Genomic DNA, 21,757 nt, shown 5'->3' with positions numbered 1-21,757 from the left:
AACTTATGTATATTTTCTATCATAGATTTTCAAACACTCATTTTATCTTCCGCCTTCAACGTCAATTTTCATGTAAGTTTTGTTATAATTAAGAATTAATATTGTATAATTTCTACTGCCACAGAGGCTACCTCAATTTACCATATGTAAGTTTGTGGCCTTAGTATATTTAGTTTGGGAATTTGATAATAGCTAATCGTTCTCTATTTTAATTAATTAAAAATTATAGCTTTTCTGAAAAATTAACCAGTTAAATTAAGTGTAAAACCACAAAGAAAGAGACATGGCAGGAAGAAGAAGAGAGAATCAAGCTTTTCTTTTTCTTCTTCTTTAACAAACAAGCACTAAAGTCTCCTTGTTTATGATCTTGAAGAATTCGTCAGTTCATGCCGCTATCATCCTTACAATGACAAGACTACGACGATCATGGAAGAAGCTGTACCTGCATTTCTTTTTCTTTATTTTTTATGATTCTACAAACTCTTTTCCAAATTACTATTCTCATGAAAAGTATACAAAACCATGAAAGAATATTAAAAAATTACCCAAAAGAGAAATAACACTAAACAAAACAGTGCAAATATATATATAATATTTGCCCACATGCCATTGATTATTCTCATTTTCTTTTTTACTTTACACGAAAATAAACACTGTCCCAAGTACAAGAATCATAAAGATATCATCATGGCAAACTTTCTTTGTCTTGTTCCTTCTTGGGATTTTCTCACCCTTAATGTCTCTTTCTTTCCTTCCCAAACCCCACCTTGCAAAATGGTCCCATTTTTCTCTCGGTCCAAACACTCCCTCTGTGTGTGTAAAACACTAAACCTCTTCGCGTGCTAATCCAACTTCTCTTGGGTTGAGAACCCACCATTTTTAATTTTCTTCACTCTCTTCTTCTTTCTCTCACATATATAGACCGACATTCTTCTTTGTTTCTACAGAATGTTTGTATAATCGGAAGGAAAAACCATTTCCATCCTCTACCACCTTGGAATATGGCCATAACAAGCCAAACAATATCGATTTATTGAATGCATGTTTTTGCATGGGATTTTAATAAACAAGCACATGGAATAGAAGCTTGACTTCAAAAGCTTTTGGACAAATTTTTATGTCTGAATTCTTTGCTCAGATCGATGAATGCTGTTTTATGTTGTGCTTGCCGTTGTTTCTTTGTTATCTGAAAAGAAAACGTGCAATTTGGATCTCTAGTTTTTATTATGTACTTTTCAAAATTGACAAAGTCAATTTGGAAAAGAAGGGAAAAAAAAAGGTCATGCTCATGCTCAAACATGTTTTAAGAAAAGAAAATCTATGATAATGTGGTACCATGTATCAAGTTTTGTGCAATATACCAATTTTATATGTTCAATTTGGTCAAATAGAAATGATTCACACACTGTTAAAAGATTTACAAAGAAAGATTCTTAAAAGAACAAAAAGAAATTTTAAATAAATTGTCAAATGGTCCTTAATCTGGTAAGAATTTCATATATAACCATCCCTTCATAATTTATTATTGATAATATATAAACTATACATTTCTTTAAGATCTTGACGCATGTATATCGCATATCTGACCTCTTCAAATGAGAGTTAAATAGGTGTTAGAATGGGTATGACCCCAAAACCTCTCGAATCAAATAGGTGTCGGAATAAGCATGACCCCAAAATCTCTTGCATTCGAAATTCAGTGAGAATCCTAGATAATCTAATTATTATAGTGCTTGAAATAAAGGCATTTGAACTCTCATCTATATAAACCATCTTACAAAATTTTAAATGTGTATGCTTTGACTGTCTTGATATAATGTGTGTCAAGAATAGCATGATCTTAGCAATTTAGTATTAAATGAGTCAATTGTTCAATATTAATAAATCGTATAGAAAATCTAACAAAAGTGTATCAATCAACTATAGAAATAGGTATTAGACATATTTTATACAATGAGAATATATATATTTTTGTCACCTTCAAGAAGGGATTCTATTTTATCTTCCCAACTCTTTAACTTTCTCTGAAACTTCAATTAAAAATTCTATCTAACTCTATTTCTACCCTCATTTACTACACCAAACTTATTCACTATCCTAAATCTTTAAATTAATCCACGTATACTTATTTCACTAACCTCGAATTTCAATTTCATCAATTATATATTGATTTAAGTGAATAAATTTTAGATATATAAATTGTATATAGCTATTAAATTTATAAAATAATAATAACGTTAATGCATGATTTTATATCGTTATTCTACTCTTTATAATATTAAACTTCACAATAATATTTATATACTTAATTCAGTATTAAATAAATCATATGAACTCAATCTATCTTAAATTTTTTTTATTAATTCGTTCCGTTATTCTGAATTAAAGTATATACATTTTCTTTTTGATATAAAAATTTATCATAGACTCTAATTCATTTTGTTTTGAATGTGTGTTGCAATGCTGATGGATACAATCATTCAAAATTCTTAATTTTTATAAGTTAAAGTGTATAACATATCATATTTTTATTCATTTGAAAATATAGTTAATTGTGAATAAATTCTAAATAAATAAAAATATACATTTCAATTTTATATTCCTTTATTTTTTTTAATTATATATATATTTTTTATAAAAAAAAAAATTCTCCAACCTAATACACAAACCGATATACAGTTGGCACCTATCTAAAAACGACATATCCCGAAATTTTAGACCAAATCCAATCTATTACAAACAACACCACTGTTCACCCTCCCTATCCACTCTCACCTATGCTAAAAACGGCACCATGTTGCTAAGTTAAAATAATTTTTTTAATAAGAATGTATGTTTGCAGTGAAAAAAAAAATTATAATTATTTTTTTTATATAAAATTTTAAACAAAAATATTAGAAAATAAATGATCCGGCATCATTTGCTAACCCTATGCCTAAGTGGGATCTTTTCAACTTTCGATTTTCTTTTACACCACCCAAAAGATTACAGTCTAATCAATATTTCTTCACAGATTTTGGTCCCACTGTTTTTTTTTTTTTTTTAAAAAAAGCAATCTTCTGTGGGCCCTGATCCAGCCAAATCAGTGATTGATATGATCAAGACCATTTGTATGCTTGTACGCCAATGATAAATCTTCACACGATCACACTCTGCTTCATTTTTATCTCCTCTCTTACATGGCGGTCCATTAGCTGAACCATAAGGTTATATTGGTGTGCCTACGTGACACCAGATTTTTGTCTCCGTATTAAGCAAGCAACGCAAGAGAAAAATAGTAAACTTGAGTGTCTATCTAACGAAAGCTAAACACAATGTAGTCAAACAATCTTGTCCGTTGACGACATCCTGACGCTCTCTTGCCTTAAATTATAAGGTTTCACGTAATCCAACGGCTATTATAACTCTCTAATCTCACTTAATACCCATCTAAATCAAATCACCTAATACTTTTCTTTATTTACGTAAATGTCCCTCCACCTTTTTTTAATTACTTGTTTTTCCTACTTGCTTGACATTTATATTTCTTACAAAATTATTTATCTTGTAGGAAAACGAATCCCAAAGGGTAGTTCTGACATTAGACAGCAAATATCCCTCCTGGGTCCTGGCTCCCCTGGCCCTGCAAAGCAAGGACGGGCTCGTAAATATGACGGGATTACGGTCTCGTCCAACTTGACACTTGACAGGAATATCTCTGATTTCTTATTTTTAAATATATTAAATTTCTTTTTTTAATTATTTGATATAAATTTTCTATAATAAATATACATATTTTTAATGTCCTATATATACAAGTTAGACTTTCTCGCTTGCTTGTTTTCCATGGCCATGACTCTCTCTTCGGTACAACACCAAAACGCAATGACCGAACGAAAATTCCTCCCCGTTCCGTTTTGCTCCGATCCTGAAACTTCTCAAATATCCGAAACGTTTCGGTTCCTGACCGACGCTTCCTCGTTCTCTACGCCTCCTTTTGGGGCTCAGTACCCTTTCTCTTCAGGTTTCTCCATTAACCATGTTATTAGCTCAACGTGTTGCCGTCCTGTTTCGGCCGATTTCTCGACTGTTCTTTCACAGTCTTGCATAAGTGAGAGAATCCCACCGGAGGTTAACAAGAAAGGAACTGACGTCCAAACCGAAACGCCGCCGGTTCTTGATGGAATAGCTGCTGTTGTTGGCCAACATGTTCTGTTCGGAACTAATGCTACCGTAAATGTTAGAAACCCTGAACCTTCCATTTCTCAACGTACTGGGTCGAAGACCAACCATGAAGATGACAGCCAGCGAAAAGACAATGTTATGCCGTTGCAAAGGACGTATAGAGGCGTGAGAAAGAGGCCATGGGGAAGGTGGTCAGCAGAGATACGTGACCGAATAGGGCGGTGCCGCCACTGGTTGGGAACGTTCGACACAGCAGAAGAGGCAGCGCGTGCATATGACGCGGCGGCGAGGAGACTCAGAGGTGCAAAAGCCAGGACAAATTTCGAAATTCCTTCTGTGCTGCCCATTCCGTCGCCAACTTCTTCTGGGTCATCCACAGAGGTGAGAAAGAGAAACAACAAGACCAACAATGGCACAGGAAGAAAGTGTGCAGTGGTGACTTCCGTGGCTCATTTATTCAGTGATATCAGCAACAGCAATATTGGTTATCAAGGGAAAGAAAATGGTACCGTGAATAATAACAATGTAGAGCTGGAGTTGAAGCTGGGGATGGGAATTGGCAGCAATGGAAACCGGAGCTCTCCTCCATATATGGTTGCTTAGTATTTATTTCTCTGTTGTTTTAGGTCCAAATTAGGTTTAAGCATAACATCAGTCATGCGTCTGTATTTTGGCAAACCGAAGCTTATGTAGTAATGATTAGTAAAAATACCTTATATTTAACTCTTGTCTATATCTCTGCCTGAACAGCTAATTAAGGTTAATTTGATGTTTTAGTAAAGACCATATATTTCCTCGTTTTGCAGAAATGGCTATAAAGAACCCTTTTAGGCTTTGCAAAGATCTGAGACACTGCAAGCCTAGCAGTGGGGGTTTAGCTATGAAGTCAATAGAGAAGGAAGATTATAAATATAGCAAAGTACAAAGAAAAATTAGGGAGGCAGGAATAGTGGGGTAAGGTTAAAAAGGTCGCCCATGAAACACGCGGCCGGCGAGGGATCAGTAATGATGATAGGCAGTGAAGATGTGTGATAATAAAGGGGGGATTAAGCTTCTAGAAGAAATGATTTAGGTGTTATTATGATACAGCCACAGGTGCGTCGTCAGTGACAGCAGTAATGAAGATATGCGTACAGAGGGAGTCCTTTAGAATGATTGAAAGCCTACGCTTACTGATTTTGTTTTGAATTGTTTAATTTGTTTCTCTGGCGATCGGACCTGACTTGTGTGGGGAAGGAAAATATTAACACCCGGTTGGTTTTTACCCTCAGACTCCATCTCCCTGTAGCTTTTGCTTTTTAATTGACCCAGTATTTAGTAAAACGCAAAATTCTTGTGCCTAGATTTCCTTTTTCTCCTGAGATTCTTGGTCCCAGATTGAAGATTGGCTGTGTGCACCGAGTATTCTGACTACGTCTCTCGGCATGAGTAGAATGAGTGATTTTACTATATCCATCATATTATAGTATGTGAATAAAAAAAAGAAAACAACTCACTTTAATAGTTTGTCACTCGAAAATCCTATTTAGTATCTGAAAAATAATGTATAATTTGTGGACTTCGTATCTAACATTTAGTAATTATTCGAATCTTATTTTTAAAATATAATTAACAAATTAATAAATTTTCTAAAAAAATATAGAAACATAATAATAATTCTCTCATATATAAAATTATAACCCTAAATATTATGTTTACAATATTCACATTACTTCTTTATTATTTTTCAGAGTCTACTTCTCTATTATTTACATACACATCTTGACTCTAGTTTTAGTTAGGAGAGTATTGAGCCACATTAGTTCACACGAGGGAGCTATAGCTCTACACTCAACTTCAGTACTTGACTGGATCACCTCTCGGCATCAAATAATGGTTAATCTTCGTAATTTCGGGATAAATGGTGCTATCCTATCTCTAGAGTAGTAAGAGTATGTGAAGCCTCCTACTACTACTAAAAATTTCTGATGTTAACTAGTTTGCGAATCAGTAGCTGTTTCTGTGTTGGGCTCAAATATTTAGAGCGATTCACCTCTGCATTTCTTCAAGACGTATTTACTTTTAATTTACCAATATAATTTTTTGAAATGAGTGAAATCGAAAATCTTATTAAAAAATAAATACATTAAGGAATTAGAGAATTTCCCACCCATTATGGAACAACTCATCAATCTTGCAGGAGGCGTTAGGCTTCGGCAAGTTAATAAACAAAATAATTTAAATTTATTATGTTAATAAATTTTAAAAAAAAACTGCATGTCTCATGCAAGTTGGAAAGCAAAACAATTTAAGTTTATTACAGTAATAAATTTAAAAAATTATGTTATAAAGACATTGTATTACCTCTTATCTCTACTTACCTATCATTTTTTCCTCTCACAGATTTGTTTACCTTAGAGAAAAAAATGAGAGGGAGATAGAGATAAAAGAATTTGTATTTATGTGGGGAAGGATGGAAGGTGATTTGGAGGTGATTTATATAGAAACAACTAAAAGTATAATCGAATAGGTAGCAAAACTATATTTAAAATATTTAATACCATATCTTATGACACAGTTTTATATTTTTTATTAATTTTTACCACGCAAAAAAAGTATAGTAATAAATTTAAATTGTTTGTTTTTTACCTGCAAGGATTCACAATCGTTTTGTAGTTTCTACAACAAATCCTCTCAAGGTTTTGACTTCATACGTGACTAATTGCTCTTGGAACTTGGAATCGCATGGTACTAATAAACAACAGTTAAAGAGGAAAATATGGGAGTACTTGTTTGGTTTACTGCACGGCCATAGTTAATTGCCATTACCCACTTTATGTGGCATTCAAACCAATGACTAGATCATTTAAGATGGAACCAGTATGCATTAGGTTAATATCCTCCAGACTAGTGCTTGTCCATAAATATAGAAGGAGAGAAGTTCAATATTGGTGCATCCTCTCCATTAAAAGTTCCACAGAAAAAAAAAACCATCAGAAATGTGGGAAAAACAAGTGAACAAATTATGCTGAGAATTAGGAACATTCCCTGGAAACTCATCAGTTCATAACAATGATTCCTATAATCTTATGATAAAACTTTTGCCTGCATCCTTTGTAGAACACAATGGTTAGCCTGCAACTTGTGTGTAACAGCCTTCTTAACTGCTTTTGAAATTTCCCTTTCAGTTTCTTCTTTAACTTCATGAAGCAAAGTCTCGAAATGATTTCAAAAGAACATATGCATTCATTCAAAAACTGAAACTGTATCTATGTATTGTAGGATAGTGTATATCTCTTATTTGTTTATAATAGTAGTTTAGCACAGCCATAGGAGAAATGATGATTATGTCACAGTGAAAAAAACAAGCTAAAGCTCAAAACCAGGCTCCACCACTAACTCATCCGATCGTGGAAAATGGAAAACACTTAAACTAGTTTTTGGTTCAAAAGTTAGGTGGCTAGGAGCATTAACCATCTGCAAATAATTCCAAGCGAATTATTGCAAAACATAGGACAGCGAAACAATGAAATTACAAGAACTTTACCCGTAGAATGTAGAAAATATTACCGCTTCAACCTTGTTGTTCAAAAGAGCTTCACTAATTCCAGAGTTTACACAGTCACAACTTCTACAACCATCATTAGCATGCACACAATGGGAATTCAATTCAATTAGTTTTTCATCAGTTTTTTATTGAATCAACCGATGAACATAGTTGTCACCAACATAATCTCAAATGCACTATGTTTCTAGTTCAAGTGAATAGCAATATTGTGTTTCTTTCCAATGCTTGTGGCAAGTCCTCCTGTATACCTACACCACCAAGGAATAGCCGAGTTAAGAGGTCATTAAAAAGAATTTCTAACGCAAGAATTTGGAGAGTGAACGAGAACAAGCCAAACCACGAGAAATTGGAAGTATTACCTCCCATAGCCAACAAAACCACAAATAACACAAAGCCATAGATTTTCAGAAGTTTGACATACAAAACATATTGATTTTTCAGGTTGTTGCTGGCAGTATCGGCAAACATAAAATGAAGACATGCACTTAGTATGTCAGTTTAATTTCAACAAAAACCTAGTTTATATTTCTTTCAGATATTTGCTGATTATTTTAGCCTGGATACTCTAATATTTTGTAGTTGCAGCCTTGTAGGCAACAAAACAAGTAATTTCAGTTGTCATGCAAAGCCCACAATATTTTGCCACAGAACACGTGGCATCAAACGGAAGGGTCTAATTAAAATTATATAAGCCATGAAATCATTCTCATAGTATTTTATAGCACCATTGCAATGAACATGAAGTACAAAAACAGTCATAATCACTTGCTGGACAAGAAGAATCTTCCCATTTTGAAATGCAGGAGCAGTAAAATGAATGATTGATTACAGATAGTTGTGAGAATTCCACCCATGTCTTAGTCTAATTTCTCTGTAACATGAAGCAAATATAAGGAAATCAAACAAAATACAGGATCACACTGGCATAATTAGTATATGTGCTGTGCTCTAAAGCAGAATAGTTGATAATAATTTAGTAAAAGATTTTTATAGCACAACCACAACCAAATGGACCCAACAACTAATCATGCAACCATAACAGTAGGCATTAAAAAAGAGCAAACAAAATGGAATAGACCGATCAAATAAAGTAGAAACAAACTTGCAGAAGGAAAAACAAAAAAAAGAAAGAAAGAGGAAGGCAAGCATGGACAATACACTACAGCTACAACTTCTAGCAGGGGAGATACAGAGCCCAAAGGGAAAACTTATAGATCAAGGTTGCATTGGTAGCGTTAAACAAAATTTAAGAAAAAAAAACAACTCCAGTAGCAGAAAAGCACCCAGGACAGTTGAATTGCCTCTCGCAATCTAGGCAAATGCCACAGTTATTCACCATGGAAAATGTAAGAACTGCTTAAACCTCCAAGACAAACTGGATGAAACTATACCTTACGGTTATTGGCTTATTTCATGAAATATGACATCTATAATATAGTTCCAAGTCAATCGAAAAACAAATCTTCTAACATAGATCTCATAGTATTTTCTCCTCAAATTTTCTCTAACCTTCTTTATTTTTATAACTGAGAAATTTTCTAATGTCCACCTTCTTCAAATTATTTATTCGCTTTTAATTCAAAGAAATGATCCTCACAGCCAATAGTTACAGAAATCTTACATGTAAAAAAGAGGAAAGTGGCAAGGAGAAAAACATCAATTTTTGAAGCAAGAACTGAACATACCAAGACAAACTGGACATGAAGGCTGCTCAGTTGTGCTTGCTGGGGAAGGCTGAGTGTCAAGTGAACCGCTATAACCAGTGAACTGTATATCAACTATAAAAAGCACACAACAATTGTCTTCCTGCATAAATTTAAAGATCAAAAGGTATTTTTATTGCGGTAATTCAGAAATCATTACCAGAGTATGATATTTCCTAGAACTTTTGAAAATTACTTTTACATTTCTTTCTAATCATTAAGAACTTAAAAAAAAAGGACACAGAACATACCTCCAAAGAATTAACTTGTCTACCATTCAAGTGTTGATGGAAACTATCTGTAGAGTCCTGACTGTCAAAACTTATCAGGATGCTATATTGATCCTCCATCCCATCAGTCCTACTACATCAATTAACAAAATCGATACTATCTCAGACACGTACAGTACAATAAAGGGGGGGGGGGGGGGGGGTGAGCTACAGAGGAGAAACTCAAAAGTGGTTGCTCGTGAAATAAACAACTGAACAAAGTCAAAAGCGAAGACTGTTATAAGTTATTCCTTTTTTGAACATAAAAATATCATTTATACATCTCTTTGACTTCAGCCTTGATTGTATCTACAATAAAGCCAAGACCTAGATAAATGATCATTCAAAGTTTAGTTAATTGACAACTTACAGACCACATAACCTACAAGATCATTGGATGCAGGACCTATAATATGAGCAACAGCTTATTTAAACTTATATCTGGTCAGTAACACACTTATGTTATATTATTAATTACCTGAACATAGGAAGAATCTCAACAAAAATGAGTCTTGTAATTAGGCTATAACAGGAATATTTGGGTTTCTAGTACATATTTTATAATTTATCCCCCTCCCCCAAGTTACACAAGCTTATAAAATATGCTTCTTAATCTCTTTTTTACCACTGTTTCCTAGGATGATGGCCCCTTTTACCCATGCTCCCTCTTCCTTTGCTTTCTCCCTCCCATCAATTCTTCTTTCCTTACAAAATCTTCCCCCGCTGCCTTACACTTAAATAATACTGAAAAATCACTTATCCACTTAATGCACCCCACCTTAATTATAACATCTACCAATCTGACCTTTCCCCGAAAAATTGCGCAAATGACATCATTCTCTAACTAGGATCTCCTTACCTTCAACAGACATGCATTTAGCTTTTTCATAGTTTAATCTCACTTAAATTTTATGTCCCTCTAATGTCCGGATATCGTATCACAATTCTCGAAGTAGAAATTGTCCTTTCTCTTCATTTCGCTACCAGACTATATTATCATTGCCTACAGCTATTTCTGGTATTTTTATCAATTACATGGAAGTCTACTTCCATGAAAGGTTATAAGTACGCTCACAATATTTTCACCTCTCTCTCCAATATGAGGTGAAGAAGTGAAGCGCAAAACTGGCAGAAATCTGCACAAGTCATGTGGTTTGGCACCCAAGAACAGACCAAGGAAGGTTTTCTTCCATCCTGATCAACATTACAGAGAAATGAATTTTTCTTCAGGTTGTGATCTCTTTTTTTTTTTTTTTTCTTTTTCTCAAAAGGCTTGCGATTCAGTTTCAAAATATTTTTAAAAAATGATAACGAAAGGAGAAAGACGCAATTGGATGCATATAGAAAGAGAGTAGTTAAGGATACAGGAAGACCGGAAACGTCGTCATTGGAGAAGAGGCGCATGACTCCTCGCGTCTCTTCTATCCTAGGATTTCCAGATGAGAAAGGAAAGGTCTGAGCAATTGAAGACGGTAAAGACGTGTAGCAGTCGCTATAATCTCCGGTGATCATCGCTTCCGATACACGAGAATGGTCCTCCAGCGAAGCTAGGGAGACTACAGCGCTGGAGCTCAGAGACATGTCAGTTACATTCGATAACAAACGAGAGATTATTGGCGTGGTTTGTTAGCAGGGAAGGATTATAAAACACACTATCCCAAGTACGCCGGTGGTCATCCAATAGTAGCGTGCCACGCCGTTGAAAATATATATATATATAATATCTAAATAATGCAATTCAAAAAAGAAAGGCGGAAAATAAACGACAAGTTCAAAGTAAACAAGTGATTGTTTCTTGAAAATTTTAATAATATCAGTTTTCACACATCAATTCTAGGACAGCATTTTGATAAATGAAAATCATTTATTCTTAATAGATATTCAAATTTGGGATAACACGAAACTTGCACTGCACTGCACTAAAGCTGGTACTCGGAATCAAAATAGCTATAAACACTGGATGGATTTGTCTAACTAGGAGCTTATAGTTCATATCGATCTGAAACATTTAATTTATTTTCCACAAATTAGCAGTCCAACGTGAAACAACAGGCTTCCTTAACCAGGGTGTAAATGAAAATCTGTAATGCTAAGGCTTTGACTCTGTTCCGATTTTGCTGCATCTTTCTTGCTACAATACTGACTCCAACAAATTACAATACCTATTCAAAAGCTGGCGACTAAAATTTTGAGGGAAAAAATAGATCTCTTTCAACTGCCCATCACGATGCGAAGATGCTCAAGACTGAAGTAATGGTGCAAACATATTGAGCTCCTGAATTTGGTGGTAGTTTGGTTTCGTTTTAAACAGCAGTTAGAACCGAGGAATCTACTGATTTCAGGACTTCCTCACCCATTTCATTGCATCCCACTAGTTTCTGCAAAAGTCCATTAAATAAATCAGTCAGAACATACAACATAACGGAAAAACTGCAGGGAGGGATCACTAACTGATGTTAAACATATCTTATAAGTCCTGATAATGTTCTGCAGCAAATTTCAAATGAGAAACATCTATGTGCAGCTATAGTTGTCATTGATTACACATGTTAAGATTCGCTCAACTACCCTAATAATATTTGCTCCATAAATAATAGCAAAACTGCAATAGCCCAAAAATAAAAGATGCTTTTTGCGCATATAAACATGCATTTCTCATTGTCCCTTCTGCTATTGTTATAAGTTATAGAAAGTAAATATGTTAATATAGGAAGTAAATATTGATAGATGGGTCAGTTGCTTAATCTTAGAGATTGTATAATCATAGACTTGATTTTCCTTCCTGTTTAGTTACTGTCTCTCATGTATAAATAGGTTGTAATCTCTATTGTGATATACAACAAATATTATCTTTCTACATGGTATCAGAGCCTTTCTCGTAGAAATTTTTTTCTATTTTCTCTCTCGTAAAGTTTTAAAATTTTTTTGGAGACTTAGGGCTCTGTTCATTTGGGTTATCCATAAAGGATAACATTTGGATCTCACCATCGCTGGAGTCGCCACACCGACCCCTTGTCAGATTTGAGATTTGTTTGTTGTTCGGGTGTTCAGGTGTTGGGTGGAGGTGTTTTATTTAGTACTGTTCATCGGTACTGTTCACGGGTACTGTTCATCGGTACTGTTCACGTGGTACTGTTCATCGGTACTGTTCATGCCGGGTACTGTTTTCTGATTCTGTGTTTCTTTTGTTGCTATCGTTTTGGGTTGGTTGTCCTTATGGCGAAAGGTAAAACCACCACCGTAACTGATGTGATTCCTATGATGACTAAAATCACGGAACACAAATTGAATGGATCTTCCAATCAGGGAATTTTGATATCTGCAGATGAGTACGCACAATTCATCTAATACCAGGCATCTATAAAATCCTCTAATTCATCCTCTATCACTGCAATTGCCGAGTCAGGTAACTCTACTGCATGTCTTGTGTCTTCATCCTCCAAATGGGTTATTGATTCTGGTGCTACCGATCATATGTCAGGTAATTCTACCCTTTTGTCCAATCTTGAGTCTCATACATCGCCTTCTTATATTACTCTTGCTGATGGCACTAAATCGTCTGTCATGGGTTCTGGTCATGTCAACTTAACCCCTTCTCTTTCTGTATCCTCTGCGTTATGTCTCCCTAAGTTCACATTTAATTTGCTTTCCGTGAGTAAACTCACTCGTGCATTGAATTGTTATGTCTCAATCTTTCCTGATCACTGTGTTTTTCAGGATCTTTCGACGAAGCAGATTATTGGTAGAGGAAGTGAGTCAGAGGGTCTTTACGTCTTGGATCAGCAACTACCTCGATCTCCTCGATCTCTGGTATGCTCTACGCGTTTAACACCTTTTGATGTTCATTGTTGTTTAGGGCATCCTTCTCTCTCGGTTTTGAAGAAGTTATATCCACAGTTTCATTCTTTGTCTATTCTAGATTGTGAGTCTTGTCAATTTGCCAAACATCATCATTTACCTACACTGTCTCGAGTCAATAAACGGGCTTCGTCTCCCTTTGAGTTAGTCCATTAAGATGTTTGGGGTCCTTGTCCTGTTGTGTCTAACTCTGACTTTAAGTATTTTGTTACTTTTGTTGATGATTTCTCTCGTACTACTTGGTTATTTTTAATGAAGAGTCGTTCAGAATTATTTTCTATTTTTTGTGCATTTTATGCTGAAATCCAAACCCAATTCAATACTTCCATCCGTATATTGCAAAGTGATAATGCTAAAGAGTATCTCTCTGGGGAATTTCAATCTTATTTGTTACAAAAAGGGATTCTTCATCAGTCCTCTTGTGTTGCCACTCCTTCACAAAATAGAGTTGCTGAAAGAAAAAATTGACATCTTCTTGAAGTAGCCAGAGCCCTCTTATTCCAAATGAAGGTACCTAAATGTTTTTGGGCTGATGCTGTATCCACTGCTTGTTTTTTGATCAATCGCATGCCTTCCTCCATCCTTCATGGTGATATCCCTTATAACATTTTGTTTCCCACTAAATCTTTGTTTCCTATTGAGCCACGTATCTTTGGTTGTACTTGTTTTGTTCGTGATGTTCGTCCACAGGTTACTAAATTGGATCCAAAATCTCTCAAATGTGTCTTCCTTGGCTACTCTCGACGTCAGAAAGGGTATCGTTGTTTTTCTCCTGATTTGAATCGGTATCTTGTGTCTGCGGATGTAACATTCTTTGAGTCCACTCCGTTTTTTCCGCCATCATCTGTTTATAACACTCAGGAGGAGGAAGATGACCTCTTGTTATACATTGTTCGCTCTCCGTCTCCTCAGACTACTCCTACACCTTTCGCTCATGTGCCAGGTCGCCCTCCCATCTTTCATGTGTATTCCAGACGCTTAAAGGACTCTGACTCTGTTCCGCTACCTGCTTCTTCGTCGACCGATCCTGCTCCTACGTCAACCGATCCTGCTCCTACGTCAACCGATCCTGCTCCTACTGATCTTTCATTGTCTGATTTGGATTTGCCCATTGCTCTTCGCAAAGGTAAACGTACTTGCACTTATCCTATTTCATCTCGTGTCTCTTATGATCAATTATCCTCCTCTTCTCGTTGTTTTGTTACTGCTTTAGATTCTATTTCAATTCCCAAAACTGTTATTGAGGCTTTGTCCCATCCTGGTTGGCGTGCTGCAATGGAAGAGGAAATGATGGCCCTTGACACTAATGGTACTTGGGAGTTGATGTCCTTGTCCCCAGGAAAGCGGGCTATTGGGTGCAAATGGGTGTTTGCAGTGAAAGTAAATCCTGATGGATCTATTGCTCGCCTCAAGGCCCGTTTAGTGGCCAAAGGTTATGCACAAACTTATGGAGTTGACTATTCTGATACATTCTCCCCAGTTGCCAAGCTCACATCTGTCCGATTGTTTATTTCCTTGACGGCTACTCATGATTGGCCTTTGCATCAACTGGATATTAAAAATGCTTTTCTTCATGGTGATCTTCAGGAGGAGGTTTATATTGAGCAACCACCTGGTTTTGTTGCTCAGGGGGGGAGTCAGGTAAGGTTTGTAGACTTCGAAAATCGCTTTATGGCTTGAAACAGAGTCCTCGGGCATGGTTTGGCAGGTTTAGTGAGGTGATCCAACAGTTTGGAATGAAGATGAGTAAGTGTGATCACTCAGTGTTTTATAGAAATTCTGATAGTGGAGTAATTATGCTTGTAGTATATGTGGATGATATCGTTATCACAGGAAGTGACATTGCTGGCATCACATCCCTAAAAGAATTTCTTAAAACACAGTTTCATACAAAGGATTTAGGTTCCTTGAAATATTTCTTGGGAATTGAAGTTATGCGGTGTAAGAAAGACATCTTCTTATCTCAAAGAAAATATGTCCTTGATTTGTTGGCAGAAACAGGAAAATTGGGTGCTAAGCCTTGTAGTGCCCCAATGACCCCTAACCTTCAACTTACCACAGAAGACAGTGAGCCATTTGCAGATCCTGGAAGGTATAGAAGATTAGTTGGCAAGCTGAATTATTTGACGGTGACTCGTCCTGATATTGCATATTCAGTTAGTGTGGTAAGTCAGTTTATGTCTTCTCCTACTGTTGCCCAGTGGGATACTCTGGGACAGATTCTTTGTTACCTTAAAGGGGCCCCAGGGCGAGGTCTATTCTATGGTAACCATGGACACTCAAATATTGAATGCTTTTGTGATGCTGATTGGGCAGGCTCGAAAGTTGATAGGAGGTCAATTACTGGGTATTGTGTTTTTGTGGGAGGTAACTTGGTCTCATGGAAAAGTAAGAAGCAAAATGTGGTCTCCCGTTCTAGTGCTGAATCTGAATACCGAGCTATGGCACAAGCCGTTTGTGAAATCTTGTGGGTACGTCAACTGTTGGAAGAAGTTGGGTTCACAAATTCGGTGCCTGCTAAGTTGTGGTGTGATAATCAAGCAGCTATCCACATTGCCTCCAATCCAGTATTTCATGAGAGGACTAAACACATCGAGATTGATTATCATTTTGTTCGTGAAAAGGTCCAACAAAAAATAATATCAACAGGACATATCCGAACTGGAGAACAATTAGGAGATATTTTCACTAAAGCTCTAAATGGGACTCGAGTTGATTATATATGTAACAAGTTAGGCATGATTAACATTTATGATCCAACTTGAGGGGGAGTGTTATAAGGTATAGAAAGTAAATATGTTAATATAGGAAGTAAATATTGATAGATGGGTCAGTTGCTTAATCTTAGAGATTGTATAATCATAGACTTGATTTTCCTTCCTGTTTAGTTATTGTCTCTCATGTATAAATAGGTTGTAATCTTTATTGTGATATACAACAAATATTATCTTTCTACAGCTATAATTCTCACCACACCGGTCACATGCAGGCTCATCAGTTAGAGCTTCAACTTTACCACTCTAACCCAATTGAGAGAACCATTTAGAAAACAAACATGCATGCACAAACACCTGTTTTCATTGATTTGATGCATAATGGCAGGTTGGAGTCTTGAAAGATCAGAGACATAATAATAAATGATGGCCATTGGATTACGAATTGGAAAAAACAAAGGGTAGTGAAAGAGAACTCAGGTTCACATTCAAATAAAACATGGTCAGTAACATAACAGAAAGTTAAAAATTTGAAGGTAACAAATTTGCCTCTCCAACTTATAAAGGAAATAGATAGTCAAGATGATAAGGCACATACAGTTCCAGCAGAGTAAATATCACCCGTCCGGAACCCCTTATTCAGGGTATCCTGAACTGCATTCTCAATTCTCTTCGCCGCTTTTTCTTCCCCTAGACCATACTTCAAAAGCATTGCAGCACTTAGCACTGTTGCCAATGGGTTGGCCTTATCCTGTACATTAAAGAAAGAGTCCACATTAGAAACCATATTTGGCTTTTATCTCTCATTTCTACATTCTTCTTCATTTTTTTTTTTCTGAGAAGTGGCACCAGGAGGAGAGACCAAAATTTTCACATTTTTATTCTCTGCAATTAAATAAAAATTGGTGTATTTAAAGAAAAAGCTTTTGAACCTGTCCAGCAATGTCAGGGGCAGAACCATGTATAGGTTCAAAAACTCCAGGTCCCTACATCAATGAAAGGACTTCAACATTGTCAATATTGCCAAAAGAGGGGAAAAAGAGACAACTTTCTTAAGGGGAAAAAAAGGAACTCAGAAGACACCACAAGTGTTCTTTCTAAAACATTGCTCAGTGAAAACCATACCGATGCACCAAGACTAGCTGATGGCAACATCCCTATACTTCCGGTAATCATTGAAGCCTCATCAGATAGAATATCACCAAATATGTTGTTTGTCACAATTGTATCAAACTGCAATAACATTGCTAGACATTGTTAGGATTTCCAATATTATCAACTATAATTTCACCTTCCCATTCCCTAAATTTCCTCAAGCATCAAATAAATGAAGCTAAATCATAAGTCAATTTTTCTGACCTGTTTTGGATTGCGAACAAGCTGCATCGCAGCATTGTCCACATACATGTGTGAGAGCTCGATGTCAGGATATTCTGCTGCAATGGCTGTTACCCTTTTCCTCCAAAACATTGATGCCTATAAATGTAAACAATAACACAAGACATTAATAATCATAGCATAGTTTGTATGTTAACTAAAGACCCATATCCGAAAGAAGCTGCCTGTATGACAGTAAAATTCACTGATTAAGACCAGAGAGGAAATATATAGTTATGCAAAGACTAAGGTTACTATTGTAACTTAGATTGAACTCATTAGCAGCAATAATAACAAATTATAAGAAAGAAATTAGGGAAAATAGAACAAAAGAGTTCCCATTTATGCAACATACCTCCAGGACATTTGCTTTGTCAACAGAGCAGAGTTTTCCATGTCGCTTCCTAGCAGTCTCAAATGCAACACGTGCAATGCGATCAACCTGTTCCAGGTTTCAGTTAACATTATCCAAGCATTTATGAAAAAAATAATTAAAAAATTAGTTATCATAAACAATAAGAAAGTATATGCTAGTTGAGGACTTCCTTAACAGAATGACAAGACTTTTATTGCATCACTGAAAAAGATAGCTGGACTCATCCAAGCAATGTATCTTGCCAACAGATATGGCATGCATTGATGAAAATGCACACATTTGTTTAAGAGTCTAAACAAATACACAAAGAAAACCCGACCCAAAGCATACTTCAAATCTTCATTTCCTTGAAAGAAAAAGTAGAACACAAGTAAAACTTTTCAAATTAAGCATGGAAAGGACAGGATGCCATTATGTTAAGCTAGAAAACCCAATTCAGTTGAATGTATCATTGTCTTGCTATTTCTTCCTTGGATCTGGTAGTCTTAACTAGATTTTTGAGATGCAATTACACCAGCTCAACATGTTGAATTCCATTTACAAGTGTCAAATGATGAGTTAATGAACTCTATAATTTAGAAGTATTTGCTGAAATGTCGATAAATAAATTTTGAATGAGGCACATGCTTATCTAACAGTATACATATTTTTCAATTAATATTTTTAAAAAAATCAGCTTCATTTGATCTTAATTAAACTGCTGCTAAAGAGGTTAACACTGAAGATGCTACATCATTGAATTAAAAATTTTGAGTACAAAAGAAAACATGAAAACAAAAGAGAGATAATTTTCAATGAGTTGGTTGTGCTTGACCAACCAGGCATTCAGGATTGAAATTTACAACTCAAAGAACTTCAGAAGTCTACCTCATGTGTAGCATACACCTCGGTGTTGAAGCCAATCTCCTCACCAGATTCATTGGTGCCAAATCCCCTTGGTTTTCCAAAATAAATACCTATTTCCAGAAAAAATAAAAGGGAAAAGATGATGTTCTACTTTTGTTAGGCCTAATTGTAAAATATTTTAAACATTTGCATTTCTGTGGTCCAGTCTGAAACTCTTAATCTTGGAAATGTGTCTAAATTGCTAAAGGTTGCAAACTCTATCCAACTTTTGCCAACCAAATACCAACTCCATTTTGGACTTGTCTAAGCCACCCATGAAGTCTGAAACAGTAATGAAAAAAGAAAGAGAGAGAGATTTTGAGAGAAAGATTCTTGATTATTCCCCTCAAGCCAATTGGGGTATATATACTACTTACAAGAATAAATTAATTTCCTAATTATAGCCTAATCATATCCCAATCATATCACACAATCATATCCCTAATTATGCACACAATCACTACAAATCTAGCCTATTTACATAAAGTATCTCAACGAAGTCCAACCTTATCACCACCATCAACCGCATCAAAATTTCATTGGGCACAAATAATAATGAGATTTTGTGGTGGAGAAGGGAGAGAGACAGAGACAGAGAGAGAAAGAGAGCAAGCGAATAAAAAACCACCACCTAATTTAGCTAAATGGCTAAGAATTTGGTGTACCATGAATATGAAAAGAAGCTAGGTAGTGGCGGGGTTAGACCTTCATGTATAGTTATAGGCAAGTGAGAAAACGATTAAAGATTTGGTTGGAAAAAACTTGATAGAATTTGCACCAACCTTTAGCAATTTGCACAAAACCAAGATTAAAGTTTTGGATTAGATTAAAAAACTGCAGCGTTTGGGATTTTTTTGTCATTTAGTCTTTTCATCATTGCATACATGAGGAAAAAAATCCTATATATATATATAAGGATATTCTATTTAAAATCAGTGTATTCTAACCTCCGGTAAGCTCCCTTACAACCATGATATCAACACCTTCAGCAACCTCTTTCTTCAAAGTTGAAGCATCCACTAACTGAAAGAGTGAACATGAAAATAATGGTAAACGTTAACAGAGAATGGAAAATGGTATCACTAAAAGAAGGGTACAGGTATAGGATAAAAAAGCGCGTGTTCTGCTATTTAAAAAGGATGAAATAGCCAGTTTAATACTTTCTCCAGACTTTTTATCAACCAAAACATTGTTTGATGCAACATTTTAGTAGCATTCAAGCACTCAAGACCAATTGGTCTACAAAAAATCCAAATAATCAGGTACGACAACTGAACCTACAACTTCAATGATCAATATATTTTTTTACTAATTCCGGGAGTGAGGTACAAAAAATATCGATTCATGACTTAGTCCTTCATAGACATATGCCAATGCAACAGGCTTCGGCTAGTACCATAATAATATGAAAATCTCTAGCCATACAAAAGGCAATAAGAATCTTGAATCCAACTAGCATGTGTGAACAATCATGTTCCTTTCAGAAAAATACTCTTGTGAAATTTCTTCCACAAATTTCTGAAACAATTTAGTTGCTATTGCTTGCTCCTTTTCTTCTAGTGGAAATATTTTTTGGAAGGGAAAATACAGTCATCCCATTTCCATGACTTTTTTGTGCCCTTAATCTGATTCAGCAAAATCCATGTGCTCACAGAATTATTCTTTTTTATAACATAGGAAGGGAAATCAAATGTGAAAGAAATCAATATGCTTGCGCCGAAGGGGCGGAGAGAAAAGGAAATCAAGAAAAACTAGATTAAATTCCAAAGAAGAGTTCATTAATTTTATTTTTCTCCTTATTTGCTTCCTAAGTTTCTATTCTTTCCCTTAGGATTTTACATTGTGCCAGATATAGCGTAGAAAACTGGCCACTGCTCTAAAATCAAGTTACCTGGGGTAAGACGGTAGCTGGCCTCAAATTTGCAAAGACATTAAGCCCTTGTCTAAGCTGAAGCAACCCAGTCTCTGGCTTCAAATGTTTTTCATTATTATCCCATTTATACCTTAAATTAAAAATCAACACAATTAAGAAGGGGGGAAAAAATAATTCAACAGCAGCTATTTTTTAAGGATTAAATCTGAACAAACTGAAGGTTGAAAAGCAAATAAAAGGATAATTACCCTCCAATAGCTCCGAGAAGAACTGCATCAGATTGTTTAGCAGCAGAAAGGGTTTCCTCCGGCAATGGGACACCTGCTAAATCAAAAGCACATCCACCCATAGGCATCTCTTGGAAACTAAACTCAATGCCTGCAAAATACGAAGAAATCAAAATGAAATAACACAGTAAGAATTTCAGATTTCCCTCTTTTTTATTGTCCGTCGTTATTCATGGACGGACAAGAGTAGCAGGGATAGTGTTAAGCAAACCTTCGAGAGATCCAGCAAGCTTAAGGACATTCTTGGCCACGGAGATGACTTCGGGGCCGATGCCATCACCGGGAAGGAGAGTGATGGAGTAGCGTCTAGATGGTGTGGCGGCGGCTGCGGCTGCGGCGCACCTAATTCTGGTAGGTTTATGGGAGTGTTTGGAAGCTAGCCTAGAATGAAAAGCAAGTCTGACTGGCTTAACATTAAGCTGCATAGCAGACGCCATTTGGGCAGAAGGACAGATAGATTTGGGTTTGGAGGCAGATGATGAAAGGACCGAGTGCGAGCTGCAGGACACAGATATCATGCAAGACTCGTTTTTGGTAAGAACAGCATTCAACGGGAATTTTTATGGTTTCTGAAACAAAATAATTTTACTTTATTATAAAAATAAATTAAATTTTACAAAAATTATATATTTTTATTATAAATTTATGATTTATGAAGTAATTATAATTTTTTAAAATAATTATTTTGCGGATCAAGAATATAA

At 35.6% G+C, this 21,757-nt stretch overlaps 3 protein-coding genes across 6 annotated transcripts; 1 reads left to right on the top strand and 2 right to left on the bottom strand.

Annotated features, from left to right (window-relative positions):
- The first annotated feature begins 3,813 nt into the window (after positions 1-3,813).
- LOC110627109 (ethylene-responsive transcription factor ERF084) lies at positions 3,814-5,575 on the top strand. The gene has a single exon (XM_021773352.2). The coding sequence runs from the start codon at positions 3,826-3,828 to the stop codon at positions 4,765-4,767; it is 942 nt and encodes a 313-aa protein (XP_021629044.2). The 5' UTR covers positions 3,814-3,825; the 3' UTR covers positions 4,768-5,575.
- Positions 5,576-7,279: 1,704 nt separating this feature from the next.
- On the bottom strand, positions 7,280-11,512 carry LOC110626791 (BRAP2 RING ZnF UBP domain-containing protein 2-like). 4 transcript variants are annotated; one of them, XR_006352593.1, is made up of 4 exons: positions 11,049-11,512; positions 9,397-9,517; positions 8,071-8,582; positions 7,280-7,959 (listed from the first exon to the last, which is right to left on the bottom strand). XR_006352593.1 is itself a non-coding variant. In XM_043961998.1 (3 exons), the coding sequence occupies exons 1-3, from the start codon at positions 11,262-11,264 to the stop codon at positions 7,901-7,903; spliced, it is 396 nt and encodes a 131-aa protein (XP_043817933.1). In that variant the 5' UTR covers positions 11,265-11,512; the 3' UTR covers positions 7,280-7,900. The 4 variants fall into 4 exon arrangements, 2 of the variants coding, with proteins under 2 accessions (XP_043817933.1, XP_043817934.1); XR_006352594.1 differs by lacking the exon at positions 11,049-11,512 and having other exon boundaries at positions 9,397-9,588; XM_043961998.1 differs by lacking the exon at positions 8,071-8,582.
- A 163-nt stretch (positions 11,513-11,675) lies between these two features.
- LOC110626790 (3-isopropylmalate dehydrogenase, chloroplastic) lies at positions 11,676-21,603 on the bottom strand. The gene is made up of 11 exons (XM_021772879.2): positions 21,265-21,603; positions 21,015-21,144; positions 20,785-20,896; positions 19,841-19,916; positions 18,876-18,964; positions 17,988-18,074; positions 17,615-17,731; positions 17,381-17,488; positions 17,188-17,241; positions 16,854-17,006; positions 11,676-12,061 (listed from the first exon to the last, which is right to left on the bottom strand). Exons 1-11 carry the CDS (start codon positions 21,569-21,571, stop codon positions 11,987-11,989), a joined length of 1,308 nt encoding a protein of 435 aa, XP_021628571.1. The 5' UTR covers positions 21,572-21,603; the 3' UTR covers positions 11,676-11,986.
- Positions 21,604-21,757: the final 154 nt, after the last annotated feature.

Source organism: Manihot esculenta, chromosome 11, assembly GCF_001659605.2.
Source record: "Manihot esculenta cultivar AM560-2 chromosome 11, M.esculenta_v8, whole genome shotgun sequence".
In the NCBI taxonomy this organism is placed as follows: Eukaryota; Viridiplantae; Streptophyta; class Magnoliopsida; order Malpighiales; family Euphorbiaceae; genus Manihot; species Manihot esculenta.
Note: the sequence above shows the minus strand (reverse complement) of the source record. Positions and strands in the feature narration are given on the sequence as shown.

Bases quoted from the DNA above. Each gene is read 5' to 3' on its own strand.
- LOC110626791 (XM_043961998.1), bottom strand. From the start codon at position 11,264: ATGTCTCTGAGCTCCAGCGCTGTAGTCTCCCTAGCTTCGCTGGAGGAC. The intron at 9,518-11,048 runs GTATCCTTAACT...AAATTTATGCAG, and splicing joins ACGACGTTTCCGGTCTTCCT to GAAGACAATTGTTGTGTGCT. The intron at 7,960-9,396 runs GTATGTTCAGTT...TTGGTGGTGTAG, and splicing joins TTCATGTCCAGTTTGTCTTG to GTATACAGGAGGACTTGCCA.
- LOC110627109 (XM_021773352.2), top strand. From the start codon at position 3,826: ATGGCCATGACTCTCTCTTCGGTACAACACCAAAACGCAATGACCGAA.
- LOC110626790 (XM_021772879.2), bottom strand. From the start codon at position 21,571: ATGATATCTGTGTCCTGCAGCTCGCACTCGGTCCTTTCATCATCTGCC. The intron at 17,732-17,987 runs GTATGTTGCATA...TTACATTTATAG, and splicing joins ACAAAGCAAATGTCCTGGAG to GCATCAATGTTTTGGAGGAA. The intron at 17,489-17,614 runs GTCAGAAAAATT...ATGTTATTGCAG, and splicing joins TTGTTCGCAATCCAAAACAG to TTTGATACAATTGTGACAAA.